Source organism: Panthera pardus, unplaced genomic scaffold (assembly GCF_024362965.1).
Source record: "Panthera pardus isolate Hobbes unplaced genomic scaffold, ASM2436296v1 HiC_scaffold_25, whole genome shotgun sequence".
Classification (NCBI taxonomy): domain Eukaryota; kingdom Metazoa; phylum Chordata; class Mammalia; order Carnivora; family Felidae; genus Panthera; species Panthera pardus.
In genome coordinates this window covers 78750523-78771661 of record NW_026526821.1, presented here as the reverse complement: position 1 = coordinate 78771661, position 21139 = coordinate 78750523, and the positions used below count along the sequence as shown (strand labels likewise).

General features: G+C 34.0%; 1 protein-coding gene across 7 annotated transcripts in view; it reads left to right on the top strand.

Annotated features, from left to right (window-relative positions):
• The window catches only part of USP34 (ubiquitin specific peptidase 34), a 250742-nt gene that overhangs the window by 155471 nt on the left and 74132 nt on the right, over positions 1-21139 (top strand). For all 7 annotated transcript variants that reach the window (XM_019430890.2, XM_053890716.1, XM_053890717.1 and 4 more), the window contains 9 exons: positions 120-242; positions 1039-1122; positions 1610-1696; positions 11559-11759; positions 14623-14705; positions 17895-17935; positions 18066-18190; positions 19183-19335; positions 20502-20606. In XM_019430890.2, coding sequence (XP_019286435.1) covers positions 120-242; positions 1039-1122; positions 1610-1696; positions 11559-11759; positions 14623-14705; positions 17895-17935; positions 18066-18190; positions 19183-19335; positions 20502-20606 — 1002 coding nt within the window. The remainder of the gene's footprint in view (positions 1-119; positions 243-1038; positions 1123-1609; positions 1697-11558; positions 11760-14622; positions 14706-17894; positions 17936-18065; positions 18191-19182; positions 19336-20501; positions 20607-21139) is intronic.

Genomic DNA, 21139 nt, shown 5'->3' with positions numbered 1-21139 from the left:
GGTATATGTAATATTTGAGTTCTTATATAGTGTTCATTTCTTTAAATTTTTTTTGATGGGGAGAGATCCCTTAGTAAATTGGCTTGAGAAAACCTATGTTTTTCCTTTCTTAATTTAAGAGTAATGATGGACTTAATTGGAAAGAACTTCTCAAAATTAAGAGTGCTCACAAGCTATTATATGCCCTGGAAATTATTGAAGCACTGGGAAAACCTAACAGGAGGATAAGGAGAGAGTCAACGGTAATTGCATTTCCATTCTTACGGTCAAATACTTGTATTTTCTCTGGAGCCAAATTCCAGAATGTGTTATATTCTTTTATTTTTTATTTATTTATTTTTGTTTGTTTATTTGAGAGCAAGCGATCATGTGAGTGGGGGAGAGGGAAAGCGAGAGAGCAAGAGAGAAAGAATCTTAAGCAAGCTTCAGGCTCAGTGCGGAGCCTGATAGTTGGCTCTATCCCACAACCCTGGGATCATGACCTGAGTGATAATCAAGTCAGATGCTCAACTGACTGAGCCACCATGGTGTTCCAAGAATGTGGTGGGTTTTTTGTTTCTGTTTTTATTTTTTTGAGAGAGAGGGAGGGAGGGGAGAGAGAGAATTCTAAGCAGCCTCCACCTTCAGCATGGAGCCTGAAACAGGGCTTGATCTCACGGCCATGTGATCATGACCTAAGCAGAAATCAAGAGTCAGTAGCTTAACTGAGCTGCCCAGACGCCCCTATTATCTTTTAATTCTAGAATAATTTTTTTCTCCTGCCACCTTCTCTCATTTTTTTTTAAACTTTTTTTTTGAAGTTTATTTATTTACTTAGAGTGCAGGAGGGTCAGAGAGAGAGAAGGAGAGAGACAGAATCCCAAGCAGGCTCTGCACTGTCAGTGCAGAGCCTGATGTGAGGCTCAGACTTGCGAACCATGAGATCATGACCTGAGTTGAAATCAAGAGCCAGATGATTTACTGACTGAGCCACCCAGGCACCCCTCTTACCATTATTTTATTTTATTTTTTTATTTTTATTTTTTGCTGTTCCCACAGGGAAGTTACAGTGATCTTTATCCAGATTCAGATGATTCAAGTGAGGATCAAGTGGAAAATAGTAAAAATTCCTGGAGTTGCAAGGTTTGATCATATGTGTTAAATAGTGTATTGATAAAAATTATCCCTAATTTTCCAAAAGTAGGTATCATAATCAATAATTTTAAATTTAGTAAAATAAAGGATGGTTTAAAAATCATGTATTACTGTAAATCACAGTAATAAGGTGAGATTATTTAATGCCTTGGTACACTTATTTTCTTCCTTTATTGGAATACTTTGTTAGGACACTTCAGTGTCTATAGTTAAATTGTCAATGGAATTTAAAGATACGTTTATGGATTTTTGCAAGAATCTTGTTTTAAAATTTTCTTGAAAATAAGGTAGGTTATCACTTTACATAGAAGTTATTTTGGTTATTTAAATCAGAGTAATTTCCTAGATTAAAGATGCATATTTTACACACATGTATACATAAATACACACACATCTAGTTACTGAATCAAAAGCAGGTCTTCAAGACATTTTGTAGCTGCATCTCTCTTACTGGTACTCTCACAATTACTTACAGTTTGTTGCTGCTGGAGGGCTTCAACAGTTATTAGAAATTTTTAATTCTGGAATTCTGGAGCCTAAAGAGCAGGAATCCTGGACTGTGGTAAGTGAAACCAGTTTTTAACCAGTTAATAGTGTCCTGTCTTAAGCACTTCCATTTTTTGTTAGTAAGTATATCTTTTGCCGCATGCTTTGTTGTAGTAAGGAAGATTATAGAGTGTAGTAGAACTAAGTTTTGAAAAGTACGGTATCTGATAAAAATTATTCATAAGAATTCTCCATGACACCTGTTAAAATTTAAGTGCCAAAATTCATGACTCTGAATTATGGTAATTTGTAAATCTTTTTCCTTTAGGTAAATAAATTACATATTAGTATTTATACAGTCTTAATGTTTGGATGCTTTTAAAAGAACTGGTTTATGTCTTCAAATTTTGGAAAACATCCTTTTTCAGTGTTTTATTTTGTTTTGAGTATTTCTTCCTTTATAGTAGTGCTACTCAAATAAGTGTCTTTAGACCATTTGTGACTGGTCTGAAATGAATTAGGTGCAGGAATTGAGAGTAAGCCTTGAGAAGATTTTTACAGATACTGAATATGGCTACAGATTTTTTTTTTTAATGTTTATTTATTATCAAGAGACAGAGAGACACAGAGTGTGAGCATGGGAGGGGCAGAGAGAGGGGGAGACACAGAATCTGAAGCAGGCTCCAGGCTCTGCGCTTGTCAGCACAGAGCCCGACGTGGGGCCCGAACTCAGAAACTGCGAGGTCATGGCGTGAGCCGAAGTCGGATGCTCAACCGACTGAGCCACCCAGGTGCCCCTACAGATTTTTTAAAAAGTATTTCACAAAATCATTTGCACTTAACAAAAAGGAAGTTTGTCTTTTTTTTTTTTAAATAAACTATTAATGTGAAGAAGCACTATTCTATATAGTATTAAGAAAATAAAATTGTGGAATATTAAAAAATTGATACTGCTATAAAGGATGCTCCCTTTCCTGACTTCCAACAAAGTAGAGTAGCATTATCAAACGTTCCATTCAAATACTAACTTTTTAGTACTGTGGTTTAGAATTACCTTAGAACCTAGGAGTCAAGTGTTCTTAATTTAATACCAAGTTACTAAAAGAAAATAGATTTAGAAAACCTATTATTATGTACCAAGCTGTTGTTATTCTTACCACTGGTTTCAGTACTTATTTTTCTATTTTTAAATATATTTTACTGTGATATTTTCTTTTTAGAATAGATACCTCTATTCAGTTATTAATTATTATAGTTCTGTGACTTATAACATCTGTTGCGTTTTATTAGTCATGTCTACTACCCCATTAATTCTCTTAGAATTCTAATGTGCTTTTTAGTTCTTTGGCAAAGTGGGAGATTTTAAATGTGTTAACAAGTAGTTATGTGTCATTTATAGGAATTTTGTTTGCAGACTTGCTCTAAGTTTAGTTTGGAATAAGGCTTACAGGAAATCAGTCATAAGCTAAAGGTTTTTTCTCTGTTTCTTTTGAAATTGTAGATATTTTTATGAAGTATTACTAATAAGATAATGTTAACTACCAAATATGACACATTGTAGCCTGGCAATGCCTGAGATGCTACTAAGCATGCCTGAGACACAGTTTGCAAGCCAGCTTACACCCCTATTTGCATCTCTCTTCACATATTATAGAATACTTACAAATTCAGTCATTCTTGTTTCTTAGTTTTTTTTCCTTTTAATTGAGGTATAGTTGAGGTATACTTTTAAATTAAAAACTTTTGAGATAGAATTCACATATAATGAAATTCAGCCTTTTAAAAAGCAGTGATATTTTAGTATATTTACAGACTTGTGCAAACATTACCACTAATGCCAGAACAGTTTGATCCCCTCAGAAGGAAACACCCTATGCCATATTCATTAGCAATCATTCCTCATTTTCCCCCAAACATTTCAGCCCTGGGAAAACACTAATCTAATTCTACTTTCTATGGATTTGCCTATTATGGACATTTCATATAAATGGAGCCATACAATATGTACATGGTCCTTTGTGACTGGCTTCTTTCACTTAAGCATAATGTTTTAAGGTTCATTCTTTTTTTTTTTTTAAGTTTATTTATTTTGAGAGGGAGAGAAAGCACCAGTGGAGGCAGGGGCTGAGAGAGAAAGAATCCCAAGCAGGCTCTGCACTTAGTCCAGAGCCTCACACAGGGCTGGAACTCACCCCAAGAGATCATGACCTGAGCCAGAGTCAAGAGTTAGACACTTAAACGACTGAGCCACCCAGGCACCCCCCCAGGTTCATTCTTGGAAGTAGTATATTATCTAAAGTCACAGATATTGATGACTCTGTTTTCTTTTAAGAATTTTATAGTTTTGGGGTGCCTGGGTGGCTCAGTCAGTTAATCGTCTGACTTCAGGTCATGATTTCATGGTTTGTGAATTCCTGCCCCACATTGGGCTATGTGCTGTCACTGCAGAGCCTGCTTTGGATCTTCTGTCTCCCTCCTCTTTGCTCCTCCCCCACTCAATAGCTCTCAAAAATAAATAAACATTTAAAAAAATACATTAAAAAAAAGAATTTCAGTTTTGGGGGTGCATGGGTGGCTCAGTCCATTAAGCATCCAACTCTTGGTTTTGGATCAGGGTTTGTGAGATGGAGCCCTGCGTTTAGGGTTTGTGATCTTAGGGTTTGTGAGATGGAGCCCTGCGTTAGGTGGGAGCCTGCCTGGGATTCTCTTTCTCTCTCCTCTCACACGCTTGTGCATGCTCTCTTTCTTTCTCTCTGTCAAGATAAAGAATTTTATAGCTAGTTGTTAAACATTTAGGTCTTTGATCCATTTTAAGTTAATTTTTGTAGGTGATATGGAGTTGAGGTATACTCAGTACATAATGAACTTATTTATTTTTTAAATGTTTATTTTAGAGAGAGAGAGAGACAGACAGACAGCATGAGTGGGGGAGGGGCAGAGAGAAAGGGCAACACAGAATTGAAAGCAGGCTCCAGGCTCTGAGCTGTCAGCACAGAGCCTGATGCGGGGCTAGAACCCACGAACCGTAAGATCATGACCTGAGCCGAAGACGGATGTTTTAACCGACTGAGCCGTCCAGGTGCTCTGATAATGAATTTACTTTAAAAAAAAAAAAAAAAACAACAGAACCTTTAAGTTTTGGAAAATGTATATAATTGTGTAATCCACCAACACAAACAAAATATAGAATATTTCTATTACACCAGAAGTTCCGTCCTGCTTTTTTACCATCAGTTCCTCCCTTCTTCCAACCATCCAGCCCTAAGCAACTACTGATCTGCTTTTTGTTGTTAAAAGATTACATTTGCATTTAATAGAATTCCATGTAAATGGAATACTACGATATGTATTCTTTGTAACTGGTGTCTTTTAGTCAACATGTATTTTGAGCCTGATAAATGTTGCATGTATTGGTTGGTTGTTAGTTTTTATTGATGAGTAGTATATCCTTTTATAGGTATACTATTCCTTATCCATTCACCTCTTGATGGACATTTGAGTTTCTGGTTTGGGGCTATTATGAATAAAGTTGACAGATGTTCATACACAAATCTTTTTGTGTACATATGTTTTTGTTTCTTGTGGGTAAATACCAAGAAAAGAAATTGCTGAATAATATGGTAATGTAAGATTAACTTTGTAAGAAACTGCCAAGGTGTTTTCCAAAGCAGTTGTACCATGCGACTTATGGGAGTTCCAGTTGCTTCATATCTTCAACAGTTGGTGTGGTCAGTCTTTTTAATTTTAGCTATTCTACTGGGTATGTAGTGTTACCTCATGGTGCTTTGCCCTTTTTAATTTTGGTAAAATACACTTAAGGTTTACTATCTTAACCATTTTTAAGTGTGTAGTTCACTGGTGTTACATACCTTCACCTTGTTGTGGAATCATCACCATCATCTAACCCCATTACTATTTTCATCTTGTAAAATTAAAACTATACCTATTAAACAGTGACTCCCCATTGTCCCCTCTCCCCAACCCATGACAAACCACCATTGTACTTTGCCTCCATGATTTTGACTACTCTGAGTACCTCCTGTAAATGGAATCATGTGGTATTTGTCTTTCTGTGACTAGCTTATTTCATTTAGCAAAATGTCCTCCAGCATCATCCTTGTTGTAGTCTATTGGAGAATTTCCTTCCTTTTTAAGGCTGCATACATAATATTCCATCGTATGCATATGCTACATTTTGTATATCCATGCATTCATGGGTTGCTTCCATATTATACCTATTGGGAATAATGCTGCTATGAATATAGGTGTATAAATATCTTTGAGACCCTGCTTTCATTTCTTCAAGAGTAGAATTGCTGGGTCATATGGTAATTATGTTTTTAGATTTTTTTGAGGAACCACCATGTCGTTTCCCACAGGAGTTAAACCATTTTACATCTCTGCCAGTAGTGCACAAGTTTCTGTACATATTTGCCAACACTTTTATTTCCTGGTTTTTTGATATCAACCATCCTAATGGGTGTTGAGTGCTATCTCGTTGTTTTAATTTGCATTTCTTAATAAACAGTGAAGTTGAGCATCTTTTCTTATGTTCTTTGGCCATTGAGAGAACTGTCTTTTCAACTCTTGTGCTCATTTTTGAATCAGGTTGTTGGGTTTTTGTTGAGTTTTAGAAGTTCTTTATATATTGTGAATATTAAACCTTTATATAGTTTGCAGATGTTTTCTCCCATTTGTGGGTTACCATTTTACTCTGTGGATAGCCTTGTGCATGAAATCTTTTAATTTTAATGAAGTCTAGTGTGTCTGTTTTTTCTTTTGTTACCTGTCCTATCCAAGAAATCATGTGTCCAAATCCTTTGTCATAAAGCTTCTATCCTACTTTTTCTTGTAAGAGTTTTATTGTTTTAGCTCTTATATTTAGGGCCTTTATTTATTTATTTATTTATTTATTTATTTTTAACTAATTTATTTATTTTAATTTTATTTTTTTAATTGACATCCAAGTTAGCGTATAGTGCAACAGTGATTTCAGGAGTAGATTCCTTAATGCCCTTTACCCATTTAGCCCATCCCCCCTCCCACAACCCCTCCAGTAACCCTCTGTTCTCCATATTTAAGAGTCTCTTGTATTTTGTCCCCCTCCCTGTTTTTATATTATTTCTGTTTACCTTCCCTTGTGTTCATCTGTTCTGTGTCTTAAAGTCCTCATATGAGTGAAGTCATATGATACTTGTCTTTCTCTGACTGATTTCACTTAGCATAATACCCTCCAGTTCCATCCACGTAGTTGCAAATGGCAAGATTTCATTCTTTATGATTGCATTCTTTAAGATTTCATATCTTTATGATATATATGTGTATATATATAATACACGCACACACACATAAACCACCTCTTCTTTATCCATTCATCCATTGATGGACATTTCTTTCCATACTTTGGCTATTGTTGCTAGTGCTGCTATAAACATTGGGGTGCATGTGTCCCTTCAAAACAGCATCCCTGTATCCCTTGGATAAATGCCTAGTAGTGCAATTGCTGGGTCATAGGGTAGTTCTATTTTTAATTTTTTGAGGAACCTCCATACTGTTTTCCAGAGTGGCTGCACCAGTTTGCATTCCCACCAGCAGTGCAAAAAAGATCCTCTTTCTCCGCATCTTCACCAACATCTGTTGTTGCCTGAGTTGTTAATGTTAGCCTTTCTGACAGGTGGGAGGTGGTATCTCATTGTGGTTTTGATTTGTATTTCTCTGATGGTGAGTGATGTTGAGCATTTTTTCATGTGTCAGTTGGCCATGTGGATGTCTTCTTTGGAGAAGTGTCTATTCATGTCTTTTGCCCATTTCTTCACTGGATTATTTGTGTTTTTGGTGTTGAATTTGGTAAGTTCTTTATATATTTGGGATACCAACCCTTTATCTGATATGTCGTTTGCAAGTATCTTTTCCCATTCTGTCAGTTGCCTTTTTCTTTTGCTGATTGTTTCCTTCGCTGTGGGGAAGCTTTTTATTTAATGAGGTCCCGAAAGTTCATTTATGCTTTTGTTTCCCTTGCCTCTGGAGACGTATTGAGTAGGAAGTTGCTGCAGCCAAGATCAAAGAGGTTTTTGCCTGCTTTCTCCTCGAGGATTTTGATGGCTTCCTGTCTTACATTTAGGTCTTTCATCCACTGTGAGTTTATTTTTGTGTATGGTGTAAGAAAGTGGTCCAGGTTCATTTTTCTGCATGTCGCTGTCCAGTTTTCCCAGCACCACTTGCTGAAGAGACTGTCTTTACTGTCTTTATTCCATTGGATATTCTTTACTGGTTTGTCAAAGATGAGTTGGCCATATGTTTGTGGGTCCATTTCTGGGTTCTCTATTCTGTTCCATTGATCTGAGTGTCTGTTTTTGTGCCAGTACCATACTGTCTTGATGATTCAAGCTTTGTAATACAGCTTGAAGTCCGTAGGGCCTTGATTTATTTTGAGTTAATTTTTGTATATGGTGTTTTAGTGTGTAAGGGTCCAACTTTATTCTTTTGCATGTGGATATCCAAGGTTTCTCAGCACTGTTTTTTGAAAATACTGTCATTTCTCCCATTGGATGGTCTTGGCACCCTTGTTAAAAATCATTTGACCATAAATGTGAGGGTTTATTTCTGGGTGCTTTATTCCTTTCCATTAATCTTTTTTTTCAAGTTTATTTTTATTTCTTTTGAGAGAGAGATAGAGAACAAGAGGGGGAGGTGCAGAAAGAGGAGACAGAATCCCAAGTGGGGCTTGAACTCCTGAACTGGGAGATCATGACCTGAGCTGTAATCAAGAGTTGGACACTTAACCAACTGATCCACCCAGGTGCCCCTTTTCCATTAATTTGCATATGTATCTGATGCCAATACCACATCATGTTGATTACGGTAGGTCTGTAGTAAGTTTTGAAATCAGGAAGTGTCAGTCCTCTAGTTTTGTTCTTCTCTTTTAAGATTGTATTGGCATTGGAGTCCCGTGAGATTCCCTTTGAATTTTAGCATGGGTTGTTTTTTTTTTTTCCTCTGCAAAAAATGTCATATTTTGTTACGGATTGTTTTGAGTAATAATAAGTCTTCCAATCCATGGACATGTGATGTGTTTCCATGTATTGTTTTTAATTTTCTTCGGCATTGTTTTATAATTTTCATTGTAGAAGACTTTCATATTCTTGGTTAATTCTTAAGTATTCTTTTTTTTTTTTTTAATGTTTATTTATTTTTGAGACAGAGAGAGACAGAGCATGAACGGGGGAGGGTCAGAGAGAGGGAGACACAGAATCTGAAACAGGCTCCAGGCTCTGAGCCGTCAGCACAGAGCCCGACGTGGGGCTCGAACCCACGGACAGTGAGATCTTGACCTGAGCCGAAGTCGGAGGCTTAGCCGACTGAGCCACCCAGGCGCCCCAGTATTTTATTCTTTTGATGCTATTGTGAATTGAATTATTTTTGTAATTTCCTTTTCATATTGCTCATTGTTCACCTATGGAAGTGAATTTTGTGTGTTGGCTTTGTATCCTGTACTTTGCTGAATTCATTTATCTTAAGAGCTATTCTTTGGCATCTTTAAGGTTTTCTATATATCCTCTACAAATGGATAATTTTCCTTTCTAACTTAGATGCCTTTTGTTTCTTTTCTTGCCTAAGTGTTCAGGCCAAAACTTCCCCTACTATGCTGAACAGAAGTGAGGAAAGCCAGTATTCCTCATCTTAGTGGAGAAGCTTTTAGTCTTTCACAATTTCATATGATTTTCACTGTGGGTTTTTCATCTGTGGCTTTTATTTATGCTCAGGTAGTTTGTTTTCCTTCCTTCCTTCCTTCCTTCCTTCCTTCCTTCCTTCCTTCCTTCCTCTCTTTTCTTTCTTTCTTTCTTTCTTTCTTTCTTTCTTTCTTTCTTTCTCTTTTCAATTTTAGAGTTTTTGCCTGCTTACTGTGTGAGCAGTGGTGGAGGGTGGGGCTGAGAAAGAGAGAGTCTTAAGTAGACTCCATTCTCAGCATGGAGCCCAAGATAGCCATCAGTCCCATGGCCCTGGAATCATGACCTGAGCTGAGTTCAGGAGTCTGATGCTTAACCTCTTTCTATTTTGTTGAGTGTTTTTATCATGAAAGAGTGTTGAATTACTTCATGTGCTTTTTCTGCATGTAATCAATTGAAATGATCAGGTGGTCTTTTTTCTTCATTTTGTTGTGGAGTATTGATTGATTCTTGTATGTTGAGTCATTCTTGCATTCTAAGAACAGATCCTACTTGGTCATGTACAGTCCTTTTATTGTGTTGCTAAATTCTGTTTGCTAACGTTTTTTCAAGAATATTTGCATCATTAATCCTCAGGGATCTTGGTCTGTAATTTTTTTTGTAGTGACTTTTTCTTTCATTGATACCAAGCTTGTGCTGGCTTCATAGAGTGGGTTGGGAATGCTCTGTTCTTAGAGAATTTGAGAAGGATTGGTATTCATCTTTAAATGTTTAGTAGAATTTACTAATGAAGTTATCAGGTCTAAGGCTTTCTTTATTGGGAGATTTTTATATACTGATTCAATCTCATCACTAGTTATATATCTATTCAGATTTTCTGTTTCTTCAAGATTGAGTCTTGGTAGGTTTTGCGTTTCTAGGAATTTGTCCATTTCATGTAGGTTATCTGGCTTTTTGGCTTACATTTATCTATTATACTCTTAGAATCCTTTTTATTTCTGTAGAATTGGTAGAAAAATTCCCACTTTTATGTCTGATTTGACAAATTTCACTTTTTTTAGTTCTAGCTAAAGGTTTTGTTTTTTTCAAAGAATAAACTTTTATTTACATTGATTTTTTTGTTGTTGTTATTGTCTTTCTATTATGTTTTATTTACCTCTGCTGTGTATTATTTCCTTATTTCTTCTAGCTTTGGGTTTAGTTTTTCTAGTTCTTAAGTTGGAAAGTTAGATTCTTGATTTGAGATCTTTTTCTTTTAATGTAAGTGTTTATGAATTTCCTTCATTAGTACTTATTTCACTGAATCTCTTAAGTTTCATACTTTTTAAGACCATGATTTTTTTTTTTTCTTTCATGAAGTGTCTGTTCATATCGTGGACTTTTTTGTTGTTGTTCTTCCTTTCCTTTTCCTTTCCCTTTCCACCTTAGCAAAGAGTTGTAAGACTTTTTTTTTTTTCCTTAATTATTTTAGACAAGTTTTTCCACTACATGTATGTATGGGAATATTTGTATTCAATCTGTGGCTTGCTTTTTTCATTATTTTGACAGTGTCTTTTAAGCAGAGAGGTTTTTAATTTTAACAAAACTGATATCTTATTTAGAAATCTCTGCTCCAAGACCGCAAGTATGTTCCCCCCTTTTTTTTTTCTACTATAAGTACTATTTGCATTTATTTCTGTGATGCATTTTGAGTTAATTTTTTTATATGTAGAGTGAAGTTGGGGGTTTGTTTCATTTACTTTTTTCAGTATGACTATTCAGTTTTCTAGGATCATTTGTTAAAAAGACTATTCTTACTGAAATTTCTTGATAACTTTCTTGAAAATCTAATGTAGTGTTGCTGCATTACCTGGAATATTGGTTTAGCTATACAATTTGGAAGTTGGATTAGGAAGAGTGGAAAATAGCTGTTGATGTGAGCACTCTGAAACTTTCATCTTGCACATAAATGATACTTACTAATTTACTCACAGGAGGTGTTTTTAAAATTCTAAAGTAGAGCTTTAAATCAGAAATTAATTTTCATATGAAATATTTTACCAAAAATATTTTTATTTTAAATCTCCTTATGTAAAGTGCAAAATCTTCTGTTATTTTTTACAATTTTGGGGAATTGCTTTGGCTCCAGAATATTGGAGTATATGTCATTTGCATGGAAAAACAACAGTACTTCATCTCTTAATTTTACTTTCTAGCTTTCAATTTCAGGTTATATAGTGGCCATATTAAATTAACCAAAATAGGGAAATGACATTTTCTTCTTCTCCACAGTGGCAGCTAGACTGTCTTGCTTGCTTGCTGAAGTTAATATGCCAGTTTGCAATAGATCCATCCGATTTGGATTTAGCTTATCACGATGTCTTTGCCTGGTCTGGTATAGCAGAAAGCCATAGGAAAAGAACTTGGCCTGGTAAATCAAGAAAGGCTGCTGGTGATCATGCCAAGGGTCTTCATATACCAAGATTAACAGAGGTAAAGTACAGAAGTTCCCATTAGATTATAGTAATGAATTCTATTTGTGTTTTATCGAGTTAAGAATACGCTAATGCATAAGGAATATGATCCCAGACTACTACAATATGATGTAACTGCTGAAGTGATACCTTCATTTTAAATTGAGTAGTAATTATGAAATAGTAATGTTTTTCAGTTTATTATCCAAATTTCAGGAATGAATGTCATTCTGCTGTACTCCCCAACTGTAGTTAGTTAGTCATTTACACAGTAATTTATATACTAAATTTGTCAGGGTCCATTTAGGGAAATAAGCCCCACTAGGTGTTTGAACAGAGGTGATTTAAAGTAAATAATTGTTTTTACGTGTATGTATTGGAGGACTAAGTATGTAAAAGGAAAATGTTGAGGTAACCCAAAGGAGTAACCATTCACCACCTCTAGGGTTTGAGAAGCATATGGAAAAGGTTTGGGGTTATCAGAAATGAGGAGGTTATAAGGATCTTGTTGGCCTGCAGTTTAGGCCTCTGAGGAAGGTGTTCTGCTACTGCTTCTGAAATCAATGGCTTCTGAAATCAAATGGGTTAAATACTTATGTTTCAATGCTGACAGAACAAGCAAGAAAGTAATCTCTCTAGTGTCCCAGGTTAATGGAACCTCATAGAAACCAGCTGGCAAAAGAGGAATTTAGTTTATGATGTACCAGCCCTAACATCACAAAGCAAGTTGATAGAATGGTATATTTAGAGCTGAATGAAAATGGCACCATAACCAGGATGACATCCACAAGTATAATTAGAATTCTTTCTGGCTGTGGATTCTTTTGTTCATGTGATCAAATATTTGCTGTTCGAATTGTTCCATCCCTGAATTGGGAAATGGGGACAGATGAAGACAGGTTTTTAGTGAGATCTCTTCCTCATTTGTAACCTTTTGAGAACAGCATCTTACCTCATAGCTGACCCTAGAAACTCTAGAATTGTGAGTTGTTTCTGATTAGAGAAATAGGTTCTGTAGTGAACATAGATTGGAAACTACTGGTGAAAATTGAAACCTGAAGCGTATTTCCCTTTTGGAATTTTGGAGATTAAAGGGGCCAGATGATTTTGTTAGTATTCCAAATCATTTACAGCTAATACAATTAAAATAGACTATGGAGACTACAGTGTAATCTAAATGTGTTTTCCAGTATTGCTTATTGCCAATTACTTACTTACTTTAACCTTGCATTGCTATAATGTTTCAGTTAATTTTTTTCCAGAATAATCTTTCCAAGTTATAATTTGAAAGCTCCCCTTTCCATTAACTCATTAAATAACTTCACAGCTTTGACCTTGATTAGTGGTTTCCTCTTGAGATTTTTTTTTTAATGTGTTTTTTTTTTTTTTTTTAACATTTATTTACTTTTGAGACAGAGAGAGACGGAGCATGAATGGGGGGAGGGTCAGGGAGAGAGAGAGACACAGAATCGGAAGCAGGCTCCAGGCTCCGAGCTGTCAGCACAGAGCCCGACGCGGGGCTCGAACTCGTGAACCACGAGATCATGACCTGAGCCAAAGTCGGACACTTAAACGACTCAGCCACCCAGACGCCCCATCCTCTTGAGATTTTAATAATAAATATATATAGTATAGATATAAACTACATACATAAGGAATTTAAAAATATTGTTTTTTAAAAAGTATATGCAAGTACATGCTTATTGACAATAATTTGGAATATATAGGTGAACCTATCCTCCTAGTCATAGGTGACTACCGTTAATAGTTATGATTTTTTTCTGTGCACATACTTCTATAGTTTAGAAAAGGTGCTTACTAAATATTTTTTTCCATTGGTTTATCATAATCAGAACTTAATGTATTAAGCTATTTGGGAACAAAAATCTTTGTTATATTAATTCTAGAGACAAAGTTAGCGAGTTTTGATACTCTATAGATAGTGAGGAAGAACACTAATTTTTTCATAATTTACTGTCATGCATTATTTCATTTGTTATCCTTAAAAAGCTTTTCAGAACGTTCACATTTCAAGTTGAACTTTCAAATTCCAGCCTAGACCGCTTTCCTTAAAGCTGTTCTGATTTCACCAGGGACAGGTTTAGTTGCTGCTCTCTTTTTTTTGCTCATGTGGCACATTGTATTCCTTGTGTTACAGTGCTTTCTATGTTATCTGCTGCAGTGGATTCAAACCTCCAGGATGGGAACAGTGCTTATAACATAAGTGCCCAGAAGGGTTTCGATCTGCAGAAGGGAGTCAGTAATTCTTTATTTATATAAATTAGCAAATTATTTTCTACCATTATATAGAACTCTATAGAACATTATATAGAATTCCCATTATATAGAAGAACTAATACCTAAAAATTAAGTAGTTTATTAGAATCATGCAGCTTGAAAGTTTGCAAACTAAATATTGATCCTCAGGATTTTTAATCTAGAATCTATGCCCTGTATTCATCTTTTTCTCTGTTTCAGGATGGTTGAGATCTCTGTTGCTGCTTGGCCTTACTTATTTCAAAATTTAAAAATGTATAATTCTCCTTCACCACCCCAATAAACCACCGACATGTGTAATATGTTTTTTTCACCCATGTGGGTGACATGTAAAGAATTTGTGGGTCAAATACAAAGAATAGTTTTGTAAAATAATAATAATAATAATACTAAAATAGTTTGGCCTCTGTATTTCTAAATTTTCATTTTTTTTAAGTTGCTATTCTTAAGTTTGTTCGCAAAATTCTGATTTTCTAATATTGATATTTTTACTGTATGATTTTCTTTGTCATAGATAAAAATCAAATTTGGAGTTTTGGGTTAAAAATGCATTTTTGTGTTTTAGCATATTTAAAGATTTTTTTGTAATGTTTTTTGTTTTGAAGGTATTTCTTGTTCTTGTCCAAGGAACCAGTTTGATTCAGCGACTTATGTCTGTTACTTATACATATGATAATCTGGCTCCTAGGTATGAAGTTTTTACATAATTTATGTATGTATTTGTAGTAAGAATGGAGTGTTTTAAAATTTCATGTTGAAAACATTTAAGTGAGCAGAAAAACTGTTAGGGCATCTTAACTTTTCTACTGTTCATCTTCATTTGTGTATTGTCAACATTTTGTCAGTTTTTATTGCATAATCATGAACGTTCATTTTCTGTGTGTGTGTGTGTGTGTGTCTTTGTGCACGTATTTATTTATATATTGTCCTGAATTTTATGAGAGTAAGGTTCAGATATCATGACCATTTACCCATAATCCTTCGATACCAGGACATTTTCTTAATAATTGGAGTAAACACTCAAATATAGCAAGTTTAACATGGTTATGATAGTGTTATTTAATATATAGTTCACACTCAAATTGTCCCATTAATATTCTTTATAGTGTTTTTTTCCCCCCCTGGTCTAGGATCATGTACTGCATTTGGTTGTATTTCTTCCATTTCCTTTTACCCAGGGATACTTCGTTAGCCTCTCATGATACTGACATTTCTGAGTAGTGCAGGCCAGTTGCTTTATAAAGCACCTTTCAATTTAGGTTTTCCTGATTGTTCTTCATGATTAAATTCAGATTATATACATTTTTAGCAGGAATATATACATTTTTAGCAGCAGTACTCTGTAAGTAAAGTGTCTTTCTCAATACATAACTGGTGATGTCAGTTTGTCCCATTATTAATGATACTAATTTTTACTAGTTTATTTTGTTTCCTGCAGGTTTCTTTACAGTAAGGTTTCTGATTTTTTCTAATGAAAAGTAACCCGTGGGAAGCTGCTCCTCATAAAACTTTCATTCATTTTCAGCAGAGATGATTCTTGCCTAATTCAGTTATTAGTAAATGTTTGGAAACTAGTGATTTTCTGACTTACAACCATTCCTTTTATGCTTATTCGTTGACATTGTGTTTTGAAGAAGAGTTTTCTCTTCTTCCTTTTACTTCATATCAGTTTGAATTAATGGATTATTTTTCACTCGGTTTGTTGCAGTTCATTACTATTACTATTCACTTTACTCAAATTATGCCTGAGCTGGCCGCCTCAAGCTTGTTCATGGGTCATTTTGACATATCCCTATTATTTGGGGTGGAGGGAAGGAGTCCTTTTTTATTTTTCCTGTCACTGTAAGATCCTCAAGGCATGTAATTTCTCTACCTTAGTCCTGGAATCAGCCATTTCTTTAAGAAGCTGTAGTTCTTGTTGGGGAGGAACAAAATATGGGTTCTTGGTATACTCATTGCTACTGAGGACTCCTTGTTTCTAGGCCCTTGGTGGACAGAGCTGGAAATATGTGTATATGAATATAGTTTAGCCAGGCGATATCCCATTTAATTTGGGCTACAGTGGAGATTTCTTTTTTTGAAAATAATGTACAAAATTTTAATGCAAAAATTCAAGTGTGGTAATTGCTGACTGATACATGGGTACCTGACTGTATGCCTTTAATAATCACATAAGTTAAAGTTGTGAAATTAATTTCTAAATATTGTGTAGGTATTTATGTTGGGCTGAAGTTTGCTATCATACTCAAATGATTTATAAAGCTAATGTAAACACGTTTGAAATTGCTTGACCTTATTCATGGCTAATAGCTGATAGCTGTTTTTAGATGCTTTTAAAAGTCACCTTCATAGGCAGTGGTTGCATATAAATAGCATGATTATTTTAAGATTATTTCTTTTATAATTTACCCTGTTTTTTGGGTCTCTCTCTCAGTTGAATTCACATTCATTGCTTAATCAATATCTACCTCCATCCACTAGACACTGAGTTCTATATGAACTATATCTGATCTTGCTCAAGAATGTATTTTTAGTACCAGATACTTTGTCTCATTGTTTATAAAACTTAGGAATGGACAGCATGTAGAAATGAAGAGATTACTATAACATGCCTTTGATTGTATGATCAGATAAATTTTATACCCTCACCACCAATACTCTTCACTTAAATAATTCTTAACTCTTCCTCTGTGTCCTCACTAACCCACACTCTACCTCACTCTTCCAACATACCACAATACATTGAGGTAACAAGGCAATTCAGTAACTGCTTTAATCTGGTTTTATTTCTTGAGAATTAAGAAATGTTCACATGACTTTGTTAGTCTCACACGAGAAAAAATAAACATGCAGGTTTGCTACCAACTTCTGCTATTCAAGCTGGTTCACTCTGTGGCAATTCTTGTTTTCATTCTACCACTCCTCATCCTTGTTTTTTCTCAGTGCCTGTTCATGCACCGTTATCTTTTCATAGGCCCCCATTTTGAGTTCATATGGTGGTAGGTTTGTATTAATTAAGGCAGTTAGAGCAAATATTTTGCCTGTGTTATCAAAAATCTTCTTATGCTATATATTTAAAAGATGGGTAGGTTGCTTTTGGTAAAGTTGATTATGCCAATATGATAATAACTAAACATGAAATACGGACAAATATATGATACATAAGTTGTATCTTAGTACTTTTTACTTTCTTTTTGAGAGTTTGAAAGGTATTTTGTTAATTATAACAAAGTGAGGATGCTAGAGATCAGTGCTTTTTCTTTTCCAAACTATTTATTTATAAGACAAATAATCCCCATTTATTGGTTTTGTTACAATGAAAGTTTTTAATACTTTAAATTGTAGTAGCACATTTTCTACTGAAGTTACTAAATGTATGGAGAAAAATGGTTCTAAAATAATACAGAATTAAGTTTTCTCTACTTTTTAATAATTTGCTTTTAACCATTTCTGATAGAAATTGGCATTAACAGTACTAAAGGAAGGGCATTATATGTCAGTGTATGATTTTATTTTTAAAATTGGAAGTCTGAAGTTTGCAATCGAAACCATTATAACTTTTCTCTTTGTAATATACATTTTTTTAGTAACTAAATCCTGAGTATTTCCTGAGGGTTCACTTATTTCAGTCAATACTGTATTCACTCAGATATTGTTCATTAAATCTGAACAATCATATGGAGTGGTCTATAATAATTTTTTACCAGTGTTTCTTTAAAAGATAAGGACTATAGGAAAAACAGATATTTTTCTTAAAATTTATTCTTTTGGGGGAGTACATTGTATAACTTGAAAGGATATGTGGTAATAAATTGAGTCATTTTTATTTTATTGCTGAATTTAATTGGTGGTGGTGGATTTTTTTTTTACTTTACAGAGTTTTGAAAGCTCAGTCCGATCACAGGTCTAGGCATGAAGGTAAGGATTCTACAAAAGTAGTTTTTAATAGATAAAGATTTGCGTAACTAGATAATGTTTAATAATGAACATTGTGTTTTCTTTACAGTACAAATCCTTATAGTCATATTTTTTTCTAATTTCTCTTTAGTTTCACATTATTCAATGTGGCTCTTGGTGAGTTGGGCACATTGCTGTTCATTAGTGAAATCTAGCCTTGCTGATAGTGACCATTTACAAGATTGGTTAAAGAAATTGACTCTCCTTATTCCTGAGGTAAGATAAGGATTGAAGATTAGAACTATTACTCTTCATATTATTTGATATTATTAGCATTGATAATAAAAAAAAGAGCTAATGGAAACAAATGGACTTGATTTCGTAAATATATTCCATTAACTGGAATATACTTATTAAATACTTTAAGATTCATTATGTTTTAACTATATACACGTAAATGTGAATGTTAGTCTGTAACATTCATATTTGTCTTTTTTCTGAAATAAAACTGATTATTTTGCTTTAGAATTTTGAAAATCTTTTTCTGGGAAGGACTCGAGTGTTTATTTTGGTAATTTATATTTTAGAGAAGTTTTTTTTCCTTTTCTGTTTAATTAGAGTGTATCCTTAGATACAAGAGATAATAAAAATTAGTCAAATATATTTTGATTTTGATGTCAACACTCAGGTCAATATAATTTTCACTAACCATATCTCGATGTTGCTTATACCATATTCCTAAGTGAAATGGTAGAAACATATTCTTGATAAAACACTTAACCACAGTAGTCACATTATTTTAGGTCACTTCGTCTTAATACCTTTAGCTCTGAGTTGAATGCATATTCTTGTTCTGGCTGTGTCCCAGGTAATGATTGTGACATTTGGGCAAGTCCCTTAGAAACTGTAAAATGTTCTGGTTAAGTACTTTCTAAATTGCTTCTTGTTCTGAAATATTTTCTCTTTTTATTTAGTTTTGTAAATAAATTATTATGAATATCCTTTCCTTAGTCCCTTTTGTATTTGTTGTTATTATGTTTGTTTTTATCATGACCATATTTGGGAATTTCTAACATGTTTCTACATATTACTGTATACTTTGGGGTACTTTATTTGATATTTATGTGCGTGAGTATGTGATCAGAATATTGCATTTAAAAATATATTACTAAAGAAGCCATCTAACATGTTATTTCTGCTGACATATTTAAAGATTAACTTTTAAATACTTAATTCATAATGTCTTTGGAACTTTCTTTTTCATTTAGACTGCTGTCCGTCATGAGTCTTGCAATGGTCTTTATAAGTTATCTCTGTCAGGGCTAGATGGAGGAGACTCAATCAATCGGTCCTTTCTGCTATTGGCTGCTTCAACATTGTTGAAATTTCTTCCCGATGCTCAAGCACTCAAACCTATCAGGGTAAGTTTTACTGTGTTTAGTAGCTGTTTCTATTTCTGCAGTTTTCTTTGTGTCAACTTTTAATCACTGTATTATATACTTGGAGTAATTTTGAGTACTTGTTCACTGTATGTAGTTTTTACCAAGAGGATAGTCATAAAGTTCTTAAAGTGGCAGCATTGTGGACATATTGAGTGACACATTACACCTAGGAATGGAATTTGTATGCTTTAATTTCAGCTCTGTGGAATCTCTCATGGGTATTCTGTTTTGGAAATAGCATTTGTTCTTACTGTGTTTTGGACCTTGTGTTAATAAATTGAATGATAAAGGGGCGCCTGAGTGGCTCAGTCGGTTGTGCGGCTGACTTTGGCTCAGGTCATGATCTCGCGATTCATGGATTTGAGCCCTGCATTGGGCTCTGTGCTGGCAGCTCAGAGCCTGGAGCCTGCTTCTGATTCTTTGTCTCCCTCTCTCTCCGCCCCTCCCCTGCTTACTCTCTGTCTCTTTCTCAAATAATAAACATAAATAAATAAATAAATAAATAAATAAATAAATAAATAAATAAAATGATAAAAACATGATAAATGAAGCTTTCTTATTTACTAACACAGATTTTTGCAGTATTCTATCATTATGATATTCTAAATTTTCAGTTTTCTTTACTGTTCCAGTATATATCCTAGCTTCGTAAAAAATTCTTCTACCATGTAATAAATTCATAGCTCATTAAGTAAATTTTACTAATCTCAGAAGTATGATTCATTGTAGGATTTACATTTTTCTCCTCCATATTTACTTGTCATTAAGTATGTGAGATATGTAAAATGTTTTTTATGTTTTATATTTCAAAACTATAAAAGACCACTGCATTTGCGTAGGTTTGTATATACTCATGTTCTGTAGGTTTCTTTTGTTGATACATTTTCATTGAATTCTTAATTCATCACAGGTTATAAGAAATTTGAGGGTAATATTTTTCTGAAAGTTCTCGTTTATTTATGGACGTAGTTATTCTAATTTTACAGGAACTAGAAGTGTTCTCTCCATACTTTATTAAATTTTGAATACTGCTTTTACAGGGATTTAATTTTTTTTGTAAGGTCTGTAGTTTCTTAGATGTATTGTAATTTTAAATTATTCCCCCTTTTAAAGTGTTTTCACAGAGTTTTAATTTTTTTTAACAGATAGATGATTATGAAGAAGAACCAATGTTAAAACCTGGATGTAAAGAGTATTTTTGGTTGTTGTGCAAATTAGTTGACAATATACATATAAAGGATGCTAGTCAGGTATGTTCAGAAAATTATGCATTAACTTGCTAATAGAGATGGATTATACACATGTATGTTTATGACTTTATATAGGTCCTTATTTTTAAGGGCATTTTTATCATTTTATAAGAGTTGAAAATGCCGTAATTATTTTACTGTAGTTGTACTGTTTTGTTCTGCTGTAATTCCTTTGTTCTTTTTACTTTGACCTTTGTTGAAGTGTCTTCATCTGGTACCTAGAAGTAATTTCCTTTCTTCTGAGTAGGATTTGTAGATGTAAAATCTTACTTGGAATGTGAAGTTCAGACTTTAAATGTAAATATACAGGTTTCTGTAATAGCATGTGGATTTGGAGTTTTGAATATGTAAAATAAAATTGCAATTCAGATAGAATTTAAGGTAAACTATCAGTTTACTGATCTAATTTTCTTAGACTAAAATATTTTGAGATGGTTAAAACAAATTAACTTCAAAGACAAACTTGTCGCCTAAGACTTTTGTTTTTTCTCCTTCATAAATTTAGTAAGCAAAAATGCCTCTAACAAAATGAG